The sequence below is a fragment of the Syngnathus typhle genome, linkage group LG4 (assembly GCF_033458585.1).
Source record: "Syngnathus typhle isolate RoL2023-S1 ecotype Sweden linkage group LG4, RoL_Styp_1.0, whole genome shotgun sequence".
In the NCBI taxonomy this organism is placed as follows: domain Eukaryota; kingdom Metazoa; phylum Chordata; class Actinopteri; order Syngnathiformes; family Syngnathidae; genus Syngnathus; species Syngnathus typhle.
The window spans coordinates 2,969,035-2,986,480 of NC_083741.1; the positions used below are offsets into that span (position 1 = coordinate 2,969,035).

General features: G+C 44.5%; 1 protein-coding gene across 3 annotated transcripts in view; it reads left to right on the plus strand.

Annotated features, from left to right (window-relative positions):
- The window catches only part of arnt2 (aryl-hydrocarbon receptor nuclear translocator 2), a 174,723-nt gene that overhangs the window by 114,871 nt on the left and 42,406 nt on the right, over positions 1-17,446 (plus strand). For all 3 annotated transcript variants that reach the window (XM_061276013.1, XM_061276015.1, XM_061276014.1), the window contains 2 exons: positions 7,381-7,515; positions 12,888-12,962. In XM_061276013.1, the coding sequence (XP_061131997.1) occupies positions 7,381-7,515; positions 12,888-12,962 (210 nt within the window). The remainder of the gene's footprint in view (positions 1-7,380; positions 7,516-12,887; positions 12,963-17,446) is intronic.

Below are 17,446 nucleotides of genomic sequence, written 5' to 3' on the forward strand. Positions count from 1 at the left end.
GCCCCAAGAGGATATGCAAGCCTGAACAAGACAGCAACTGACCTGAAAGATAAAATCATGACTCGAATGAACAGCGGCCAACCCCGACACCAACTACAAAGGCTAAGTGAAGCACCACCAGAAAGCCTGGTTGAACATCTGAATGCAGCACTGAGAGCAATCCCTACAACCACCATCACTGAAACCAATGAGTTGATATACACTTCAGCAACAGTGATCCTGGAGATGCTTGGTTACAAGAGCAATATCAAGCATGAGATACAAGACCCACCATGGAAAAGAAGGTTGGAGGCTAAGATCAAGACAGTGCGGAGAGACGTGAGCCAACTATCAGAGATCCAGAAAGGTGCAATGAAGAAACCAGCACCCAAGAAGTACAGCCAGATGAATGTACCTGAAGCACTAGAGACTGCCAAACAGAGGCTCCTAGCCCTGTCCAGTCGCCTAAATAGATACACAAGAGAAAGTGAAGCCAGGCGAATAAACAGGCTCTTCACAACCCAACCAGGAAAAGTGTACTCTCAATGGCAGGGTAACAACAGCAGAACAGACCCACCAAGGCTGGAGACTGAGCAATACTGGAAGGGCATATGGGAGAAGGACACATCACACAACAGTGAGGCACAATGGCTAGTCTCTCTAAGAGAAGACCACAGCAACCACCCTGAGCAGAACCCAGTTACCATCACTGTGGCAGACATCCAAGAGAGAGTCTCAGGTATGAAGAACTGGACAGCACCCGGGCCAGATATGATCCATGCCTACTGGATTAAGAAGCTCACTGCACTCCATGAGCGCCTAGCAGAACAAATGAACCAGCTACTAAAAGTTGGAACTCACCCCGAATGGTTAACTGAAGGACGCACAGTCCTGATCCTGAAGGATCCCACAAAGGGTACAGTCCCATCCAACTATCGGCCAATAACCTGTCTCCCTACAACATGTCAGGCATCATAGCGGCTAAGATAAGTGTACACATGGCTCAATACATGAGCACAACACAGAAAGGCATAGGCAACAATACCAGAGGAGCCAAACACCAGCTGCTGATTGACGGAACAGTCGCCCGAGACTGCAAGACTCGACACACTAACCTGTGCACTGCCTGGATTGATTACAAGAAAGCCTACGACTCCATGCCACACTCATGGATCACTGAATGCTTGGAACTGTACAACATCAACAGGAACCTGAGATCCTTCATTGCAAACTCGATGGGACTGTGGAAAACAACCCTTGAGGCCAATTACAAGCCAATTGCACAAGTCTCCATCAAATGTGGCATATACCAAGGAGATGCTCTGTCCCCACTGCTGTTCTGCATAGGTCTGAACCCCCTCAGCCAAATAATCAACAAGACTGGCTACGGATACCGACTCAAAAATGGGGCCACCATCAGTCACCTCCTATACATGGATGACATAAAGTTGTATGCCAAGAGCGAGCGAGACATCGATTCACTGATCCACACAACCAGGATCTACAGCACAGACATTGGAATGTCATTCGGACTAGAGAAGTGCGGTCGCATGGTGACAAAGAGAGGGAAGGTAGTCCATACAGAAGGGGTCTCACTCCCAGAAGGAACAATAACAGACATTGAGGACAGCTACAAGTACCTTGGTATCCAACAAGCAAATGGCAAACTCGATGAAGCCACAAGGAGAGGAGCCACAGCCAAATACCTACAACGAGTAAGGCAAGTCCTCAGAAGTCAGCTAAATGGCAAGAACAAGATCCGGGCAATAAACAGCTACGCCCTGCCAGTCATCAGATAACCTGCAGGAATAATAAGCTGGCCAAAGGAAGAGACGCAGACCACAGATGTCAAGACACGGAAGCTCCTAACCATGCACGGAGGGTTCCACCCTAAGTCCAGCACCCTGAGACTGTACACTAGCCGTAAAGAAGGAGGCCGAGGACTACTGAGTGTGAGAGCCACTGTTCGGGATGAAACAGCCAAGATCCATGAGTACATCAAGGAAAAGGCCCGAACGGATGACGTGCTCAGTGATTGTCTCAGACAATGGCAAACAGAGGAAGAGTGGCTAGAGACACCATCATGGGAGGACAAACCCCTACATGGGATGTACCATCGGCAGATAAGTGAAGTGGCTGACATCAAGAAATCCTACCAATGGCTGGAAAAAACTGGACTGAAGGACAGCACAGAGGCACTCATCATGGCTGCACAGGAACAGGCTCTGAACACCAGAGCAATAGAGGCCAAGATCTACCACACCAGACAAGACCCAAGGTGTAGGCTGTGCAAAGAGGCCCCTGAGACAGTCCAGCACATAACAGCAGGGTGTAAGATGCTAGCAGGGAAAGCATACATGGAACGTCATAACCAAGTGGCTGGCATAGTGTACAGGAACATCTGTGCAGAGTATGGACTGGAAGCCCCAAGGTCAAAGTGGGAAGCACCCCCTAAGGTGGCAGAGAACGGGCGAGCCAAGATCCTGTGGGACTTCCAGATCCAGACTGACAAGATGGTGATGGCGAACCAACCGGACATTGTGGTGGTGGACAAACAGCAGAAGAAGGCCGTTGTAGTGGATGTAGCAATACCAAGCGATGGCAACATCAGGAAAAAAGAACTTGAGAAGCTAGAGAAATACCAGGGCCTCAAAGAAGAGCTTGAGAAGGCCTGGAAAGTGAAGGCCTCGGTGGTGCCCGTGGTCATTGGGGCACTTGGGGCAGTGACCCCCAAACTGGAGGAGTGGCTACAGCAGATTCCAGGAACAACATCAGACATCTCAGTCCAGAAGAGTGCAGTGCTAGGAACAGCCAAAATACTGCGCAGAACCCTCAAGCTCATAAGGCCTCTGGTAGAGGACCCGAGCTTGGAGTGGAAAAACCACCCGCGGAGGGTGAGAGGGGAATTTTTATTTTTATATATATATATATATATATATACAGTGGAGCCTCGGTTTTCGACCACAATCGGTTCTAGAAGGGTGTTCGAGAAGTGAATCTTTCGAATTCCGAATAATGTTGTCCCATTACATATAATGGAACCAAATTTAATCCGTTCTAAGCAAATTTCTTGTCCGATCGCGCAACTGCAGCGCACCGCCGAACGTGCAACCGTAGCACGCCGCCGACCGCGCAACTGCACCGCGCTGGTCGCATTATTGTGACAGAGCGGTCGCTAAAATTTAGAAAATATTTTTAAAGTCCTGATGTACTTTACAAAATTTAAGTGGACCTCAGTGCGTAGGGAGCTTAATTTGGTCCGATCGCGCAATCGCAGTGCGCCGGGCGCTCACTGTCGCATTACTTTAGGAGCTTCTTTGTGTTTTAGGATGGCTTTACTGCTCCCACTTGCTTCCTTTGGAGCTATGATTAGAGTTGATGCAATCCTCAGAGTAACGAGAATGTAATAACGAACGGAGTCAGTTGGCATGCGGGTCCTCACGGCCCATCTCGCGAGATTCAACAAGCAAATTTCGTCCGACATCTGAAGCAAAAAAAATCTCGAATTTTTTGTTCAAGAACCGGGACGTTCAAAAACCGAGGCTCCACTGTGTATATATGTATATGTATGTATTAGGGGTGTAACGATTCATCGATACACATCGATTAATCTATATAATGCTCTACGATTTATTGGCATCGATGCTAAACGTAAACATCGATTTATATCGCCGTGTTTGACCTCGGACATTAGACGCGACTTTTTTTGAAATCCAGTTCATTGTTGCTTGCTTCCTCTTTCCGGGAGCAGTGCGCGCGGCGTTGTTGTGTTGTGAGCAGAGCAGGCACGTGAAAGGGGAGTCGACAACTAGTACGCGGCTTCTGGGCTGGTGCTATGGCTAGTGTCCAAAAAGACGAAGAAATTTGTTCTCCTTTAGGCTTCAAGTCATTCGTTTGGAAGCACTTTGGATTCCAAAGAAAAGATGGCTCAACGGACAAGGCACGTGCAGTTTGTAAATCCTGCCACGTGGTGATCAAATACCGTTTTTTTCCATGTATAATGCGCAAAATTTAACTAATTTATTGTCCTAAAATCTGGGGTGCGCATTATACATGGGCACAATTTATTTTTCAATTTTTTTTTTTTTTTTTTTAAGAAAATCATGGTACAACAATTTTTGAAGAAAATCTTGTCACGAATGGAGTGTGGAAAGGAGCAGGGCGACCAAGTGCAGCTTGGACCAGGGTTCATTGGAGGAACTCAAAACACAGACTTGGTAAACTAACATAACTCTCTAACAAAACCAACAACAGGACTGACCGACAAAGACGTGGAACAAAAAGACAGGGTGACATTACCAAAGACAGGAACAGAAACCTGTGTTATTGTCAAATATTGTTTGTTTCTTAATCTCCATCGCGGACTGGACGTCATACGGAGGCATTATCACTGCGCATGCGCATTATGGATCCGATGCGAATAGTCCTCTTCTCTTCTTGACTGACAATGAATGTGATAGTTTAATACAATCAGCAAATAAAATGCGTATTACAGGTAATATTTTATTTCACAACACTTTGCCTTGTTCCTTTCGTCTCTGCTGTTCACTTCAAGCACGCTCCATACGAACGCAATGCTCTCGTATCAGACGCTTGCTCGATCACCTGCTCGTTTGCTGTCACAATGTACCCTACACAAATCCGAAACATTTGTTGCGGCTCCGAGTCACGACGAGGGGCAAGTTTTGGTTTCCAAGGGTGGTTTTATTCCTCTTCAACTTCTCTCCCATTCAGAGCCACCTTTTTCACATGTCCGCACGTCACTTTCCTCTTTTCATTTTAACCTAACTGATTGCGGGGGTGCCTTTACGGGCAGTCGGAGAAATCAACGCCAACAAAAAAAATACATCCAGCCTAGTTAAGACCAACTAACGAGCAGGTGATTGAGCAAGCGTCTGATACGAGAGCATTGCGGTCGTATGGAGCGTGTTTGAAGTGAACAGCAGAGACGAAAGGAACAAGGCAAAGTGTTGTGAAATAAAATATTACCTGTAATACGCATTTTGTTATTTGCTGATTGAAACTGCTAATTAAACTGTGAATTGAAACTAATAGGAAGAAAACAACTCTCGCTCTTTATATAGCTGACGTGTCTTGCGCATCCGTTCTGCGCATCTGTAATGGCGGCCTCCGTATGATATCCGGTTTGCGATGGAGATTAAAAACCAAACAATATTTGACAATAACACACCATCAAGGATTGCACCATTGCATCAAACCATGTGTCGTCAATTATGAATTTTACTGACTAAGTGTGTTGGGCTGGATGGCTGAATGCGATGCGCGATTGACAACAAACAAGAAGAAAGGTGATTTCAAGTTTTATTTCGAGGGAGAGTTGTCATGTCTCGTCCCCAGTTTTGCTATGTGTCTAGGTTGCCATAGTTTCTGTTCGCGTCGCCCCTCCCTTCCTGTGTCACCTCAATCAATGTAACGTGTTTTGTATTTAAGTCCTGTCTGCCCCTCGCTCACCATCGGATCATTGCATGTGTTACTGTCATGATGTCTGTTTGGTTTCTGTTCCTGTCTTTGGTAATGTCACCCTGTCTTTTTGTTCCACGTCTTTGTCGGTCAGTCCTGTTGTTGGTTTTGTTGTACCATGATTTTCTTAAAAAAATAAAAATAAAAAAAGAATAAAAAAAAAAAAATTCTTTTTAAATTGTACCCATGTATAATGCGCACCCCAGATTTTAGGACAATAAATTAGTTAAATTTCGCGCATTATCCACGGAAAAAAACGGTAAGCACTTTGTATACTACAATACTCTTGTAATTTCCTAAATAAAGAGTTTGCAGTACCTTGTTGATTTTCCGTATGAATTGTTGTAAATCAGGATATTGTTCTATATTTTTTCTTAAAAAATATATTTATATCGATCGTAGAGCACTATATCGCGATATATCGTGAATGAATCGCAGCAGGCTTTAAGATATCGGAAAATATCGTATCGTAGTTTTTTGTATCGATATGAAATCGTATCGTGACAAAACCCGCAATTTACACCCCTAGTATGTATATACCAGGGCTTGACCGCGAGTCCGAGTTCGGCTGTCCATTTTTTCTGTTAATTCATGTGACTGCTTAGTCTTTATTCAAGGCTAATTTAGATCAAAATCTAAATAATTACAACAGTTTTGTGATGGCTTTGTCCTTATTAAACATATAAACGAATACAATAAACAGATACTTTCAAGTTTTATTCATTAATTACACCATTATAGCTCAGGCATTTATCTAAACACAAATAATTAGTGATGACCCCACAACTATCGAAACATATCAATGATATAAGCTGGGTGACATAATCGTCCTTGACATTGGTACATAATGTAAACATTAGCCTAAGTGCAACTCAATGTGGCCGCATTGATCGTAACTTACGCTCCGTTTCCCCCCCAAATCTAGAGGCAAAACATTGTTCTCTCGCTGCTTCCGGGTTCTTCCATCTTGGCTGCGCGCGGGGCATTGTGGGTCTTGTACGTGCACGCACGCAGGCAGGCCTCGCTGCTTCCGGGTTCTTCCATCTTGGCTGCGCGTGGAGCATTGTGGGTCTTGTATGTGCAGGCAGGCAGGCGCGGGCGCATACGCAACAACTACATTTTTCTTCATAACAAGCAAGCAGGGCTGTGGACAGTATTCCTACGCGCATTCTCAGCAGCATGATGAAAATAAAATTGAACATATCTTTTTTATTGTCGGACTCGGTGGACTCGGTCAAAATCAGCACAGAGTCTGAGTCCGAGTCTGAGTCCGGCAAAAATGATCAAGTCCGACCGAGTACCCAAGTCCGACTCCACAGCATCTATCTATCTATCTATCTATCTATCTATCTATCTATCTATCTATCTATCTATCTATCTATCTATCTATCTATCTATCTATCTATCTATCTATCTATCTATCTATCTATCTATCTATCTATCTATCTATCTATCTATCTATCTATCTCTCTCTCTATCTCTCTATCTCTCTCTATCTCTCTCTATCTCTCTCTATCTCTCTCTATCTCTCTCTATCTCTCTATCTCTCTATCTCTATCTATCTATCTATCTATCTATCTATCTATCTATCTATCTATCTATCTATCTATCTATCTATCTATCTATCTATCTATCTATCTATCTATCTATCTATCTATCTATCTATCTATCTATCTATCTATCTATCTATCTATCTATCCATCCATCCATCCATCCATCCATCCATCCATCCATCCATCTGGAAGAACTAAACACTAGCCAATTGATAATCATTTTTGTTGTTTTGTTTGACATAGCTTTCTTCCACAGATTTAATGTTTTCGAAGGCACATACTACTGGTAGAGTCAGCACAATGCTATTGAATGGTTTTATTCAATCTGTAGATTTCATTTTGATTGTGTACTGTAATCTTCTCTCAGGTAACCAGCTCACCTGTCTCTATGGATATGAATGGTCTGTCAGTGCCCACAGAGTTTTTGTCCCGCCACAATTCAGATGGGGTCATCACCTTTGTTGACCCGCGCTGCATCAATGTTATTGGTTATCAGCCTCAGGTAAAATAGTCGGATTATTGAAATTGTATGATATGAATGTTGTTAATGCAATCCGAACAGTGATTCATATTCTTTTCTTGTTGTTTTAGAATGGAAAATAGATGTCTTTTCAATTAAACCACTATTTGTCATGTCAACGAAAGAATGGGAACACATTATTGACTGGTCTTTTTTGTTGCCTAGGCGTGTCCTATTGCGTTGAGTAATCAAAGTACAATAAATAATGAATGCTGAGTGTGAACCCAAACCCAACCCTTCACTCAAGAGGTTTGCATGCCCTTTTGCTCTGACATTTCTCCTTGCATGCCTTCCTATGCGTGCTCTTAGTTTTCTGTAGTGTGCAACAAACTTGTACAGCAAGTGGAAAGGTCAAGTTCTGGTTTAAACTATTTATGAGACTTGTTTTTTTCCTATATTCATTTTTACTGTAAGTCAACAGTTGAGATATACCAATTAATCAGCCTAAAGTAGATGTCCCTCATCTTGAACAGCTGATGAGAAAATATTATCATGGGTGCACAAACATTTCCCATAGGAGCACCGAAGGTTGCTCAGTGAGGTCTTCAGTTGGTCCTTGTATCTCTTCTTTGGCCTCCCTGCCAAACGACAACCACTGTGTAGCTGGCCATTAGGGCTGTGGACTCGGACTCGGTGCTGATTTTGACCGAGCCCACCGAGTCCGACAATAAAAAAAAATATGTTCACTTTTATTTTCATCACGGGTGGTGAAGAGACTGCGGACCCCCAATCTGCTTGCTGTCCTCCGTCGTCGAGGAGGTCTTCTCCCTGTCGTCGATGTGCCCACCCGTTGGGGAAGCACCTATCTCATGACAAAACGATCTACGAGAGCATGTCCAGGAATTGGCGGCTGCTTCTCCAGAACTTCTCTTTAACAAGTCAGAATGGAAGAAGCTTGAGACCTTGGCCACGATCCTGAAGATGCCATACGATGTCACGGTCAAGCTCCAGTTGGCCTCAATCACCCTTTCTCAGCAGCTTTCTCAAGGAGTGGTCGGCCTCGAAGGCAGCGTTGCGCAAGCAGCCCCCTCTGGCTTCACCAATCGCCAATTCAATGGAGCAACGAGAGGACAAGCTCTTCGACAATGATTTTTTTCTGGCAGCCGTCTTCGTCGATGCGCGTTACCGCATTCTCCTCAGCGAAGAGGAGATGGAGCGCGCCAAGAATGGCCTCCGTGCCGTTGTGAGGCGAATCCGATCTCGTACCCACCAGCCCCTGGAGGGGCCGTCGATGGAGGCCGAGGTTGATGGCTCCACATCGACGGAGGAGGATGAGTTTGAAAAAGAACTTGACAGCATTGAGCGCCGCCGGCGTTTGTCGGTTGCCGATGAAGAAATTCGGGCAATGTTGGCACTTGGTCGAATGAAAAAGAGCCCATTTGTTACAGCTGATCGTTATCCATCCGGCCTCAAGGCAGCGACTCGGACACTAACGGCAATGCCAATCAGACAAGTCAGCGGAGAGCGCCTGTTTTCCAGGCTCAAGTTTATCATGTCTGATCAGCGCCGCGCGATGAAGGCTGACTTGGTTGAGGCGATTTTGTTCCTAAGAACAAACTCAAGTCGTTGAATTGAAACTTGAAAGTATCTGTTTATTGTATTTGTTTATATGTTTAATAAAGACAAAGCCATCATAAAACTGTTGTAATTATTTAGATTTTGATCTAAATTAGCCTTGAATAAAGACTAAGCAGTCACATGAATTAACAGAAAAATGGACAGCCGGACTCGGGCTCGGACTCAGTGGTCAAGAGGCCGGACTCGGACTCGGTGCAAAAATCCGACCGTCTACAGCCCTGCTGGCCATACAGCACTCTGTGGTGGAGCCTGTCTTGGAGCATTTGAACTACATGGCCAAGCCAGCCAACTGGTTGTGGGTGATTGTGGCCTTTATACTTGTGCAGTTTGTCTTTGCCAGTATCTCAGTGTGAGGCACACGATCCTGCCAGGTAAGCCCGAGGATGCGCTGCAGGCATCTTATGTATAGAAGCTTTCCCGGGACTTTATGTGGCGGCTGTATGTGACCCATGCTTCGCAGCTGTAGAGGAGGGTGGTGATGCAGACGGCTTTGTACACAACAACTTTGGTGTGCAGATGCAGATGGTTGTTCTGGAACACCGTAGTGTCCCGAAGGCTGCTGATGTTTGCCTGATCCGGTTTTGGATCTCACCTTCAATGTTACAGTCATTGGAAAGGATGCTGCCAAGTTATTTGAAGGAGGGGGTTATTGTCAGCGGCTTGTGGTTGATGGTAAAGATGGGTGGGGTGGATGGAGTGCTGGAGCTTCACTGGCAGACCACTTCTGTCTTTGATGTTGATGGACAGCCCCCATCCTACTGTAGCCGCAAACAGCCACAGCAAGGATGGACTGGCGGTCCTCTGGAGAGTGTGCCACAATAATGTGGTCATCAGCGTACTGCAACTCAAGTACCTGCTCTCTGGACAGCTTGGTGGTAGCCTGAAGCCTCCTGATGTTAAAAAGGTTTCCATCCAGCCTGAAGTCCACTACAACACCGCTGTTCTCCTCTAGCTCCTTGTGGAGAAGGTGGGTGACATAGAGGAGGAAGTTGTTAAACAGAACGGGAGCTAGTATGCATTCCTGTTGCACCCCTATGCATACCGGGAAAGGCACAGACTTCCATCGATCACTCGGGCCATCATCCCACCATGGAACTGACAGAGGATTTGTTTGGCTGGACAAATGCACCCTGGGTAAGATGCAGGGCACAAATGGAAATAAATGTAGCTGTAGAATGGGCTCAGAAAAACGAACTACAGTAAGACTGAAGCTGTCCTGTTCACAAACAAGTGGACGCCCATTCTGGGTGCCTTGTGGATAAACGGAGATCGTCTTGAACCTCCCACTGAAGCAAAATTCTCGACAATGTTCGGAGCACATCCGATCCGTTCTCCCCCCCACCATTGACCCCTTCCAGTTTGCGTACCGAGCCAAACGGTCCTCTGAGGATGCCATCTGCTCTGCCCTCCACTCGGCCCTCACCCACCTGGAGAGAAGGGACTCGTATGTGAGATTGCTGTTTGTGGACTTCAGTTCTGCCTTCAACACCATTGTGCCACAACGCCTCATCAGCAAACTTGACACGCTAGGCCTCAGTACCTACCTCTGCAACTGGCTACTGGACTTTCTCTGTCAGAGGCCACAGGTAGTACGTGTTGGCGACAAAATCTCCGCCAGCATCACGCTGAGCACGGGGGCCTCCCAAGGCTGTGTGCTCAGTCCGCTGCTTTTCACCCTCCTGACGCATGACTGCACTGCAACCTACAGCGACAACCGTATAGTGAAGTTTGCTGACGACACGACTCTGGTGGGTCTCATCACCAAGAGAGACGAGACTCAATACAGGCTGGAGGTTGACCTTCTGACCACGTGGTGCAGGGACAACAACCCCCTGCTGAACGTCGACAAGACCAAGGAGATTGTTGTGGACTTCCGGAAGGGTCACACCCAACATCTGCCGCTGACCATCGACGGTGCTGTGGTGGAGAGAGTGAGCAGCGCCAAGTTCCTGGGGGTGCACATCAGTGAGGACCTCTCCTGGTCCACCAACACCGCATCACTGGCAAAGAAAGCCCAGCGCCGCCTGTACTTTCTGCGGAAACTCAGGCGAGCGAGCTCTCCTCCGGCCGTCATGACTACATTTTACCGCGGCACCATTGAGAGCTTCCTCTCCAGCTGTACTGCTGTTTGGGGTGGCGGCTGCACTGACTACAACTTGAAGGCCCTGCAGCGCATAGTGAACACGGCTGGTAAGATTATTGGTGCTTCGCTCCCCTCCTTGAAGGACATTTACACCTCCCATCTCACCCGCAAGGCGACCACGATTGTGAGTCATGTGAGTCACCCCGCTCACTCTTTGTTTGAGTTTCTGCCCTCTGGGAAGAGGTACAGAAGCCTGCGCTCCCGCACCACCAGACTCCCAAACAGCTTCATACTCCAGGCTGTTAGGATCCTTAACTCGCTTCCCCGTTCTGCGTAGCGTCCTGTACTTTTACTGTCTGTATGCACACTGGCCCTTATTTGTTTTGTTATCTGTTTATTTATTATTTATTATTACTCTTATTATTTACTGTTTGTGCCTTCTTGTTTTTTATATTGCGTCGTTTACTTGTATGTCTATCGTGTAATATGTCTTGTCACCGTGGGATAGAGAAAACGTAATTTCGATCTCTTTGTGTGTCTCGGCATGTGAAGACGTTGACAATAAAGCAGACTTTGACTTTGATATTGACAGCAAGTTATTGTGGAAAATTCATATCACACGAATTTCCTCCAAGGCGACTACGACACTAATGCAGTGCAAACAATCTGCAGGTAGAACATGGGCAATAAAAACCCATATGATAAAATGGGTATACGTGACCATGAGTGCATATCCTGTATCGGTGGAATTGAAAAACGATCTAAAAAAGCTCAAAATTTGCAGTGACTACCTTGTCTAAAGAGCTTTTGGCTTTTCCATCATACCGATAGGCGAGGCTGTTCATCGGTGCTACCCAATTGATCAGGTGGGACCCAAAACCGTGAGAACCTCTGGAAGAACCATTAGTCATGTGGGTGTGTGCAATACTTAGCGCATCTTAGTGTTTTTTCTTCTCAAGCTCTTCTCAAAAAAAGTACAAGCATGTGGCATCCGTTTGGCAAACGTTTGCAACCTTGAGCGAACATAAAGGCAACTTTCTCTGCCTTAAGAAACTGCAATCGTTCACCCTTAGTGGTATACACAAGCCAATAAAAGCACATCATGCGTTTAGTTAATAAAGTATATTTTGGGATGATTGAGGTTAGACAGTTGGTACTATAAGCTCCAGCATGCCCGTGACCCTCGTGAGGATAAGCAATTGAAAAAATGAATGGATGGATGAATGGATGGATGGATGGATGGATGGATGAATGGATGAGGTGTTGCATGATTTGTTGTCTGTCCCACATGATATGCTGAATTCACAACTCTTGAAGAATTGTACGCTTTCTGCGTAGCGTCCTGTACTTTTGCGCTATGCTTACTGTCTGCTGTATGCACACTGGCTCCGTTTTGCTCCTCTTATTGATTCTGTTGTTTGTTTATTTGTTATTTATTCATCACTCTTATTATTTATTGTTTGTGCCTTCTTGTTTTTATATTGTGTCGTTCACTTGTATGTCTATCGTGTACGTTGTTTACTTGTATGTTTATCATGTACTGTGTCTCGTCACCGTGGGATAGAGGAAACGTAATTTCGGTTTTTGTGTGTCTTGACGTGAAGAGATTGACAATAAAGCAGACTTTGACTTTGACTTTTGAATTGTGTTATTGGACTTCAAATATAACACTCACTAATTTCCTATTTCAAAGGACCTGCTGGGGAAAGACATTCTAGAGTTTTGTCATCCTGAGGACCAGAGTCACCTGAGAGAAAGTTTTCAACAGGTAATTCAATTATTATATACAGTAGAACCTCTAATTCGTTGTTTCGTTTGGTTTCAAGGTTCAAAAGCTTCGAATTTTTGGTTCGAACTCTGATTTGTTTGAACCTTGGGGACATTCGAAACGGGGGTTCATCTATATCTTGTTCACATTTGAGGTTCATGTGTCTTTACAAATTTACAAAAAAAATAGAATAATACCCAGATTTTTGTCTGAAATCTGTGATTCATTGTCAGTTTTATTGTATTGCACTGACTGTCCATCATCTCTTAAAAAGTCTGCAAAAAGAAAGAACACCTGAATTCTAAGGCCTAATTCACACCGGGTGCGGAACGGCTGCGGTGCGGTCTTCTGCTGAACGCCGCAAGAAATAGAAAGCATTCGAGTCGACAAGTTAATTCACATTGGCTGCGTCGTTCACTAACCTTCCTCAAGCGTTCTATTTCTTTCGGATGCTGCATGCGTGTTTTCATGAAGCTGAAGAAATTACACGGCTCAGACAGGAAATCGGGCATCAGTGAACAAGGTGGATCCGATATATTTCGAAATAAAACTGTTCAGCAAACTCGATTTTGATTCATGAACACATCACATATCTACAACTTCAGACCTTCCATTTCAGTTAACTACATAGCTCAGCATGAATCGGACATTTAAAAGGCAAAAAAACAACTACCGTTTTTTCCATGTATAATGCGCCCCCATGTATAATATGCACCCTAAAAATGGCATGTTGATGCTGGAAAAAAGCCTGTACCCATGTACGCACCCAAAATTTGACTCCTACTTAAGTCCGTAAACGTAAAATGATTTCAGAAAGATCATCTTTGGGAACTACCGGATGTTATTCTGCCGGTCAGTATCACTGCGCATGCGCTAGCAAACTCAATAGCGAAGAAATGTTTCGGATTTGTGTAGGGTACATTGTGACAGCAAACGAGCAGGTGATCGAGCAAGCGTCTGATACGAGAGCATTGTGTTCGTATGGAGCGTGTTTGAAGTGAACAGCAGAGAAGAAAGTGCATCTGTAATGGCGGCCTCCGTATGATATTGTACCCATGTATAATGTGCACCCCAGATTTTAAGACAATAAATTAGTTAAATTTTGCGCATTATACAAGGAAAAAAAACGGTAAATCCATCGATCGTCCTTTGTCAACAATGCCATGTGCCGCGCCGCAGTTCAAATCATTCCACAGGCCCATACAACGATATATAAACTATATTTTAAATAACAATATTATCAAACCATTTGTGTCACTCCAAATGATTAAATCCATCGATCAAATTTCTCGTCCTTTATGTCATCCTGGTGACAGAGGACATGTCCAGAGGATATGGCGCTTTAAAGTGTTACCGTTTTTTTCCGTGTATAGTGCGGCCCCATGTATAGTACGCACCCCTAACAATGGCATGCTGATGCTGGAAAAAAGCTTGTACACCATGTATAATACGCACCCAATTTTTATGAATTTTTTTAATTTTTTTTTAAATTCTTTTTTTTTTTTTTTTTTTTTTAAGTCCCAAAGATCGTCACACACGCAGGGAGGCAATGGGTCCCATTTTTAAAGTCTTTGGTATGGTCTTAACTAGGCTGGATGTCATTTTTTTTGTTGGCGTTGATTTCTCCGACTGCCCCTAAACGCACCACCGCGCTCCGTGCGCAGGGGAATGAGGCGGCTCTGTATGGGAGATACGTTGAAGAGGAATAAAATCAACCTTGGAAACCAAAACTTGCCCCTCGTCGTGACTCGGAGCCGCAACAAATGTTTCGGATTTGTGTAGGGTACATTGTGACAGACGGCAAACTAGCAGGTGATCGAGCGAGCGTCTGATACAAGAGCATTGCGGTCGTATGGAGCGTGTTTGAAATGAACAGCTGAGACGAAAGGAACAAGGCAAAGTGTTGTGAAATAAAATATTACCTGTAATACGCATTTTGTTATTTGCTGATTGAAACTGCTAATTAAACTGTGAATTGAAACTAATAGGTGGAGAACTGAACTCTCGCTCTTTATATAGCTGACGTGTCTTGCGCAACCGTTCTGCGCATCTGTAATGGCGGCCTCCGTATGACGTCCGGTCCGCGATGGAGATTAAAAAACAAACAATATTTGACAATAACACACCATCGAGGATTGCACCATCGCATCAAACGATGTGTCGTCAATTATGAATTTTACTAAGTGTGTTGGGCAGGATGGCTGAATGCGATGCGCGATTGACAACAAACAAGAAGAAAGGTGAGTTTTATTTCGGGGGAGATTTGTCATGTCTCGTCCCCAGTTTTGCTATGTGTCTAGGTTGCCATAGTTTCTGTTCGTGTCACCCCGCTCTTCCTGTGTCACCTCATTCGATGTAACGTGTTTTGTATTTAAGTCCTGTCTGCCCCTCGCTCACCGTTGGATCATTGCATGTGTTACTGTCATTCTGTTCCTGTCTTTGGTAATGTTACCCTGTCTTTTTGTTCCACGACTTTGTCGGTCAGTCCTGTTGTTGGTTTTGTTGTACCATGACTTTATTTAAAAAAAAAAAAAAAAAAAAAATTAAAAAAAAAAAAATTTAAAAAATTTTTCTTTGTACCCATGTATAATACGCACCCCAGATTTTAGGACAATAAATTAGTAAAATATTGCGCACTATACACGGAAAAAAACGGTAATTACTTTATTTGATTTTTTCTCTCTATTTTTCATGTTTTGAATACCGTTTTTTCCGTGTATAATGCGCAAAATGTAACTAATTTGTTGTCCTAAAATCTGGGGTGCGCATTATACATGAATACAAATTTAAAATATATATATTTTTTTAATTAAATTTTTTTTTTTTTTTAAGAAAATCATGGTACAACAAAACCAACAACAGGACTGACCGACAAAGACAGGGTGACATTACCAAAGACAGGAACAGAAACCAAACAGACATCATGACAGTAACACATGCAATGATCCGACGGTGAGCGAGGGGCAGACAGGACTTAAATACAAAACATGTTACATTGATTGAGGTGACACAGGAAGGGAGGGGCGACGCAAACAGAAACTATGGCAACCTAGACACATAGCAAAACTGGGGACGAGACATGACAAATCTCCCTCGAAATAAAACTTGAAATCACCTTTCTTCTTGTTTGTTGTCAATCGCGCATCGCATTCAGCCATCCTGCCCAACACACTTAGTCAGTAAAATTCATAATTGACGACACATCGTTTGATGCGATGGTGCAATCCTTGATGGTGTGTTATTGTCAAATATTGTTTGTTTTCTAATCTCCATCGCGGACCGGACGTCATACGGAGGCAGTATCACTGCGCATGCGCACTATGGATCCGATGCGCAGAACATCCGCACGCCTTTTTCACATGTCCGCACTGATCGCGGTGGTGCCTTTACGGGCAGTCGGAGAAATCTACGCCAACAAAAAAAATTACATCCAGCCTAGTTAAGACCATACCAAAGACTATAAAAATGGGACCCATTGCCTCCCTGCGTGTGTGACGATCATTGGGACTTCAAAAAAAAAAAAAGATATATATATATATAAACCGCGACTTTTTTCCAAAATTTTGAACCCTGCGGCTTATAGTCAGCATGTGAAGTGATCAACTATACTAAAAATAACAACGATACTAAGTAAGTGATGTGTTAATGATCAAGTAAAAACATATAAGTCGCTCCTGAGTATAAGTCGCCCCCCCCACCCAAACTGTGGAAAAAAACCGCGACTTATAGTCGGAAAATTACGGTAGTGTTGTTGAGTACTGTTATTTTCAGACTAAAAGTCGCTCCGGAATATAGGTTGCATTAGCCATAAAATGCACAATAATGTGAAAAACAACATATGTAAGTCGCTCCGGAACATAAGTCGCATTTTGGGGGGAAATTTATTCGCCAAAATCCAACACCAAGAACAGACATGAACGAGCAACAACAGGCTAAACGATAGGTATGCTAACGTGACATAAACACAAACAAAGAGCTGAGAACGGGCCTGACGTAACATTCAGAGTTATTAAAAAAAACTATGACATAAATAACACGTTTATAAAACCATTTGTGTCACTCCAATTCATTAAATCCACCGATCGTCCTTTGTCAACAATGGGTGCGCGCCGCTGACGGCGCTTGCACTTCAAAATATGTATTCCACAGGCCCATGTATCCATCCATCCATCCATCCATTTTCCGTACCGCTTAGTCCCCACTGGGGTCGCGGGCGTGCTGGAGCCTATCCCAGCTGTCAACGGGCAGTAGGCGGGGGACACCCTGAACCGGTTGCCAGCCAATCGCAGGGCACACAGAGACAAACAACCATTTGCACTCGCACTCACACCTAGGGACAATTTGGAGTGTTCAATCGGCCAACCAAGCATGTTTTTGGGATGTGGGAGGAAACCGGAGTGCCCGGAGAAAACCCACGCGGGCCCGGGGAGAACATGCAAACTCCACACAGGGAGGGCCGGAGGTGGACTCGAACCCGCACCCTC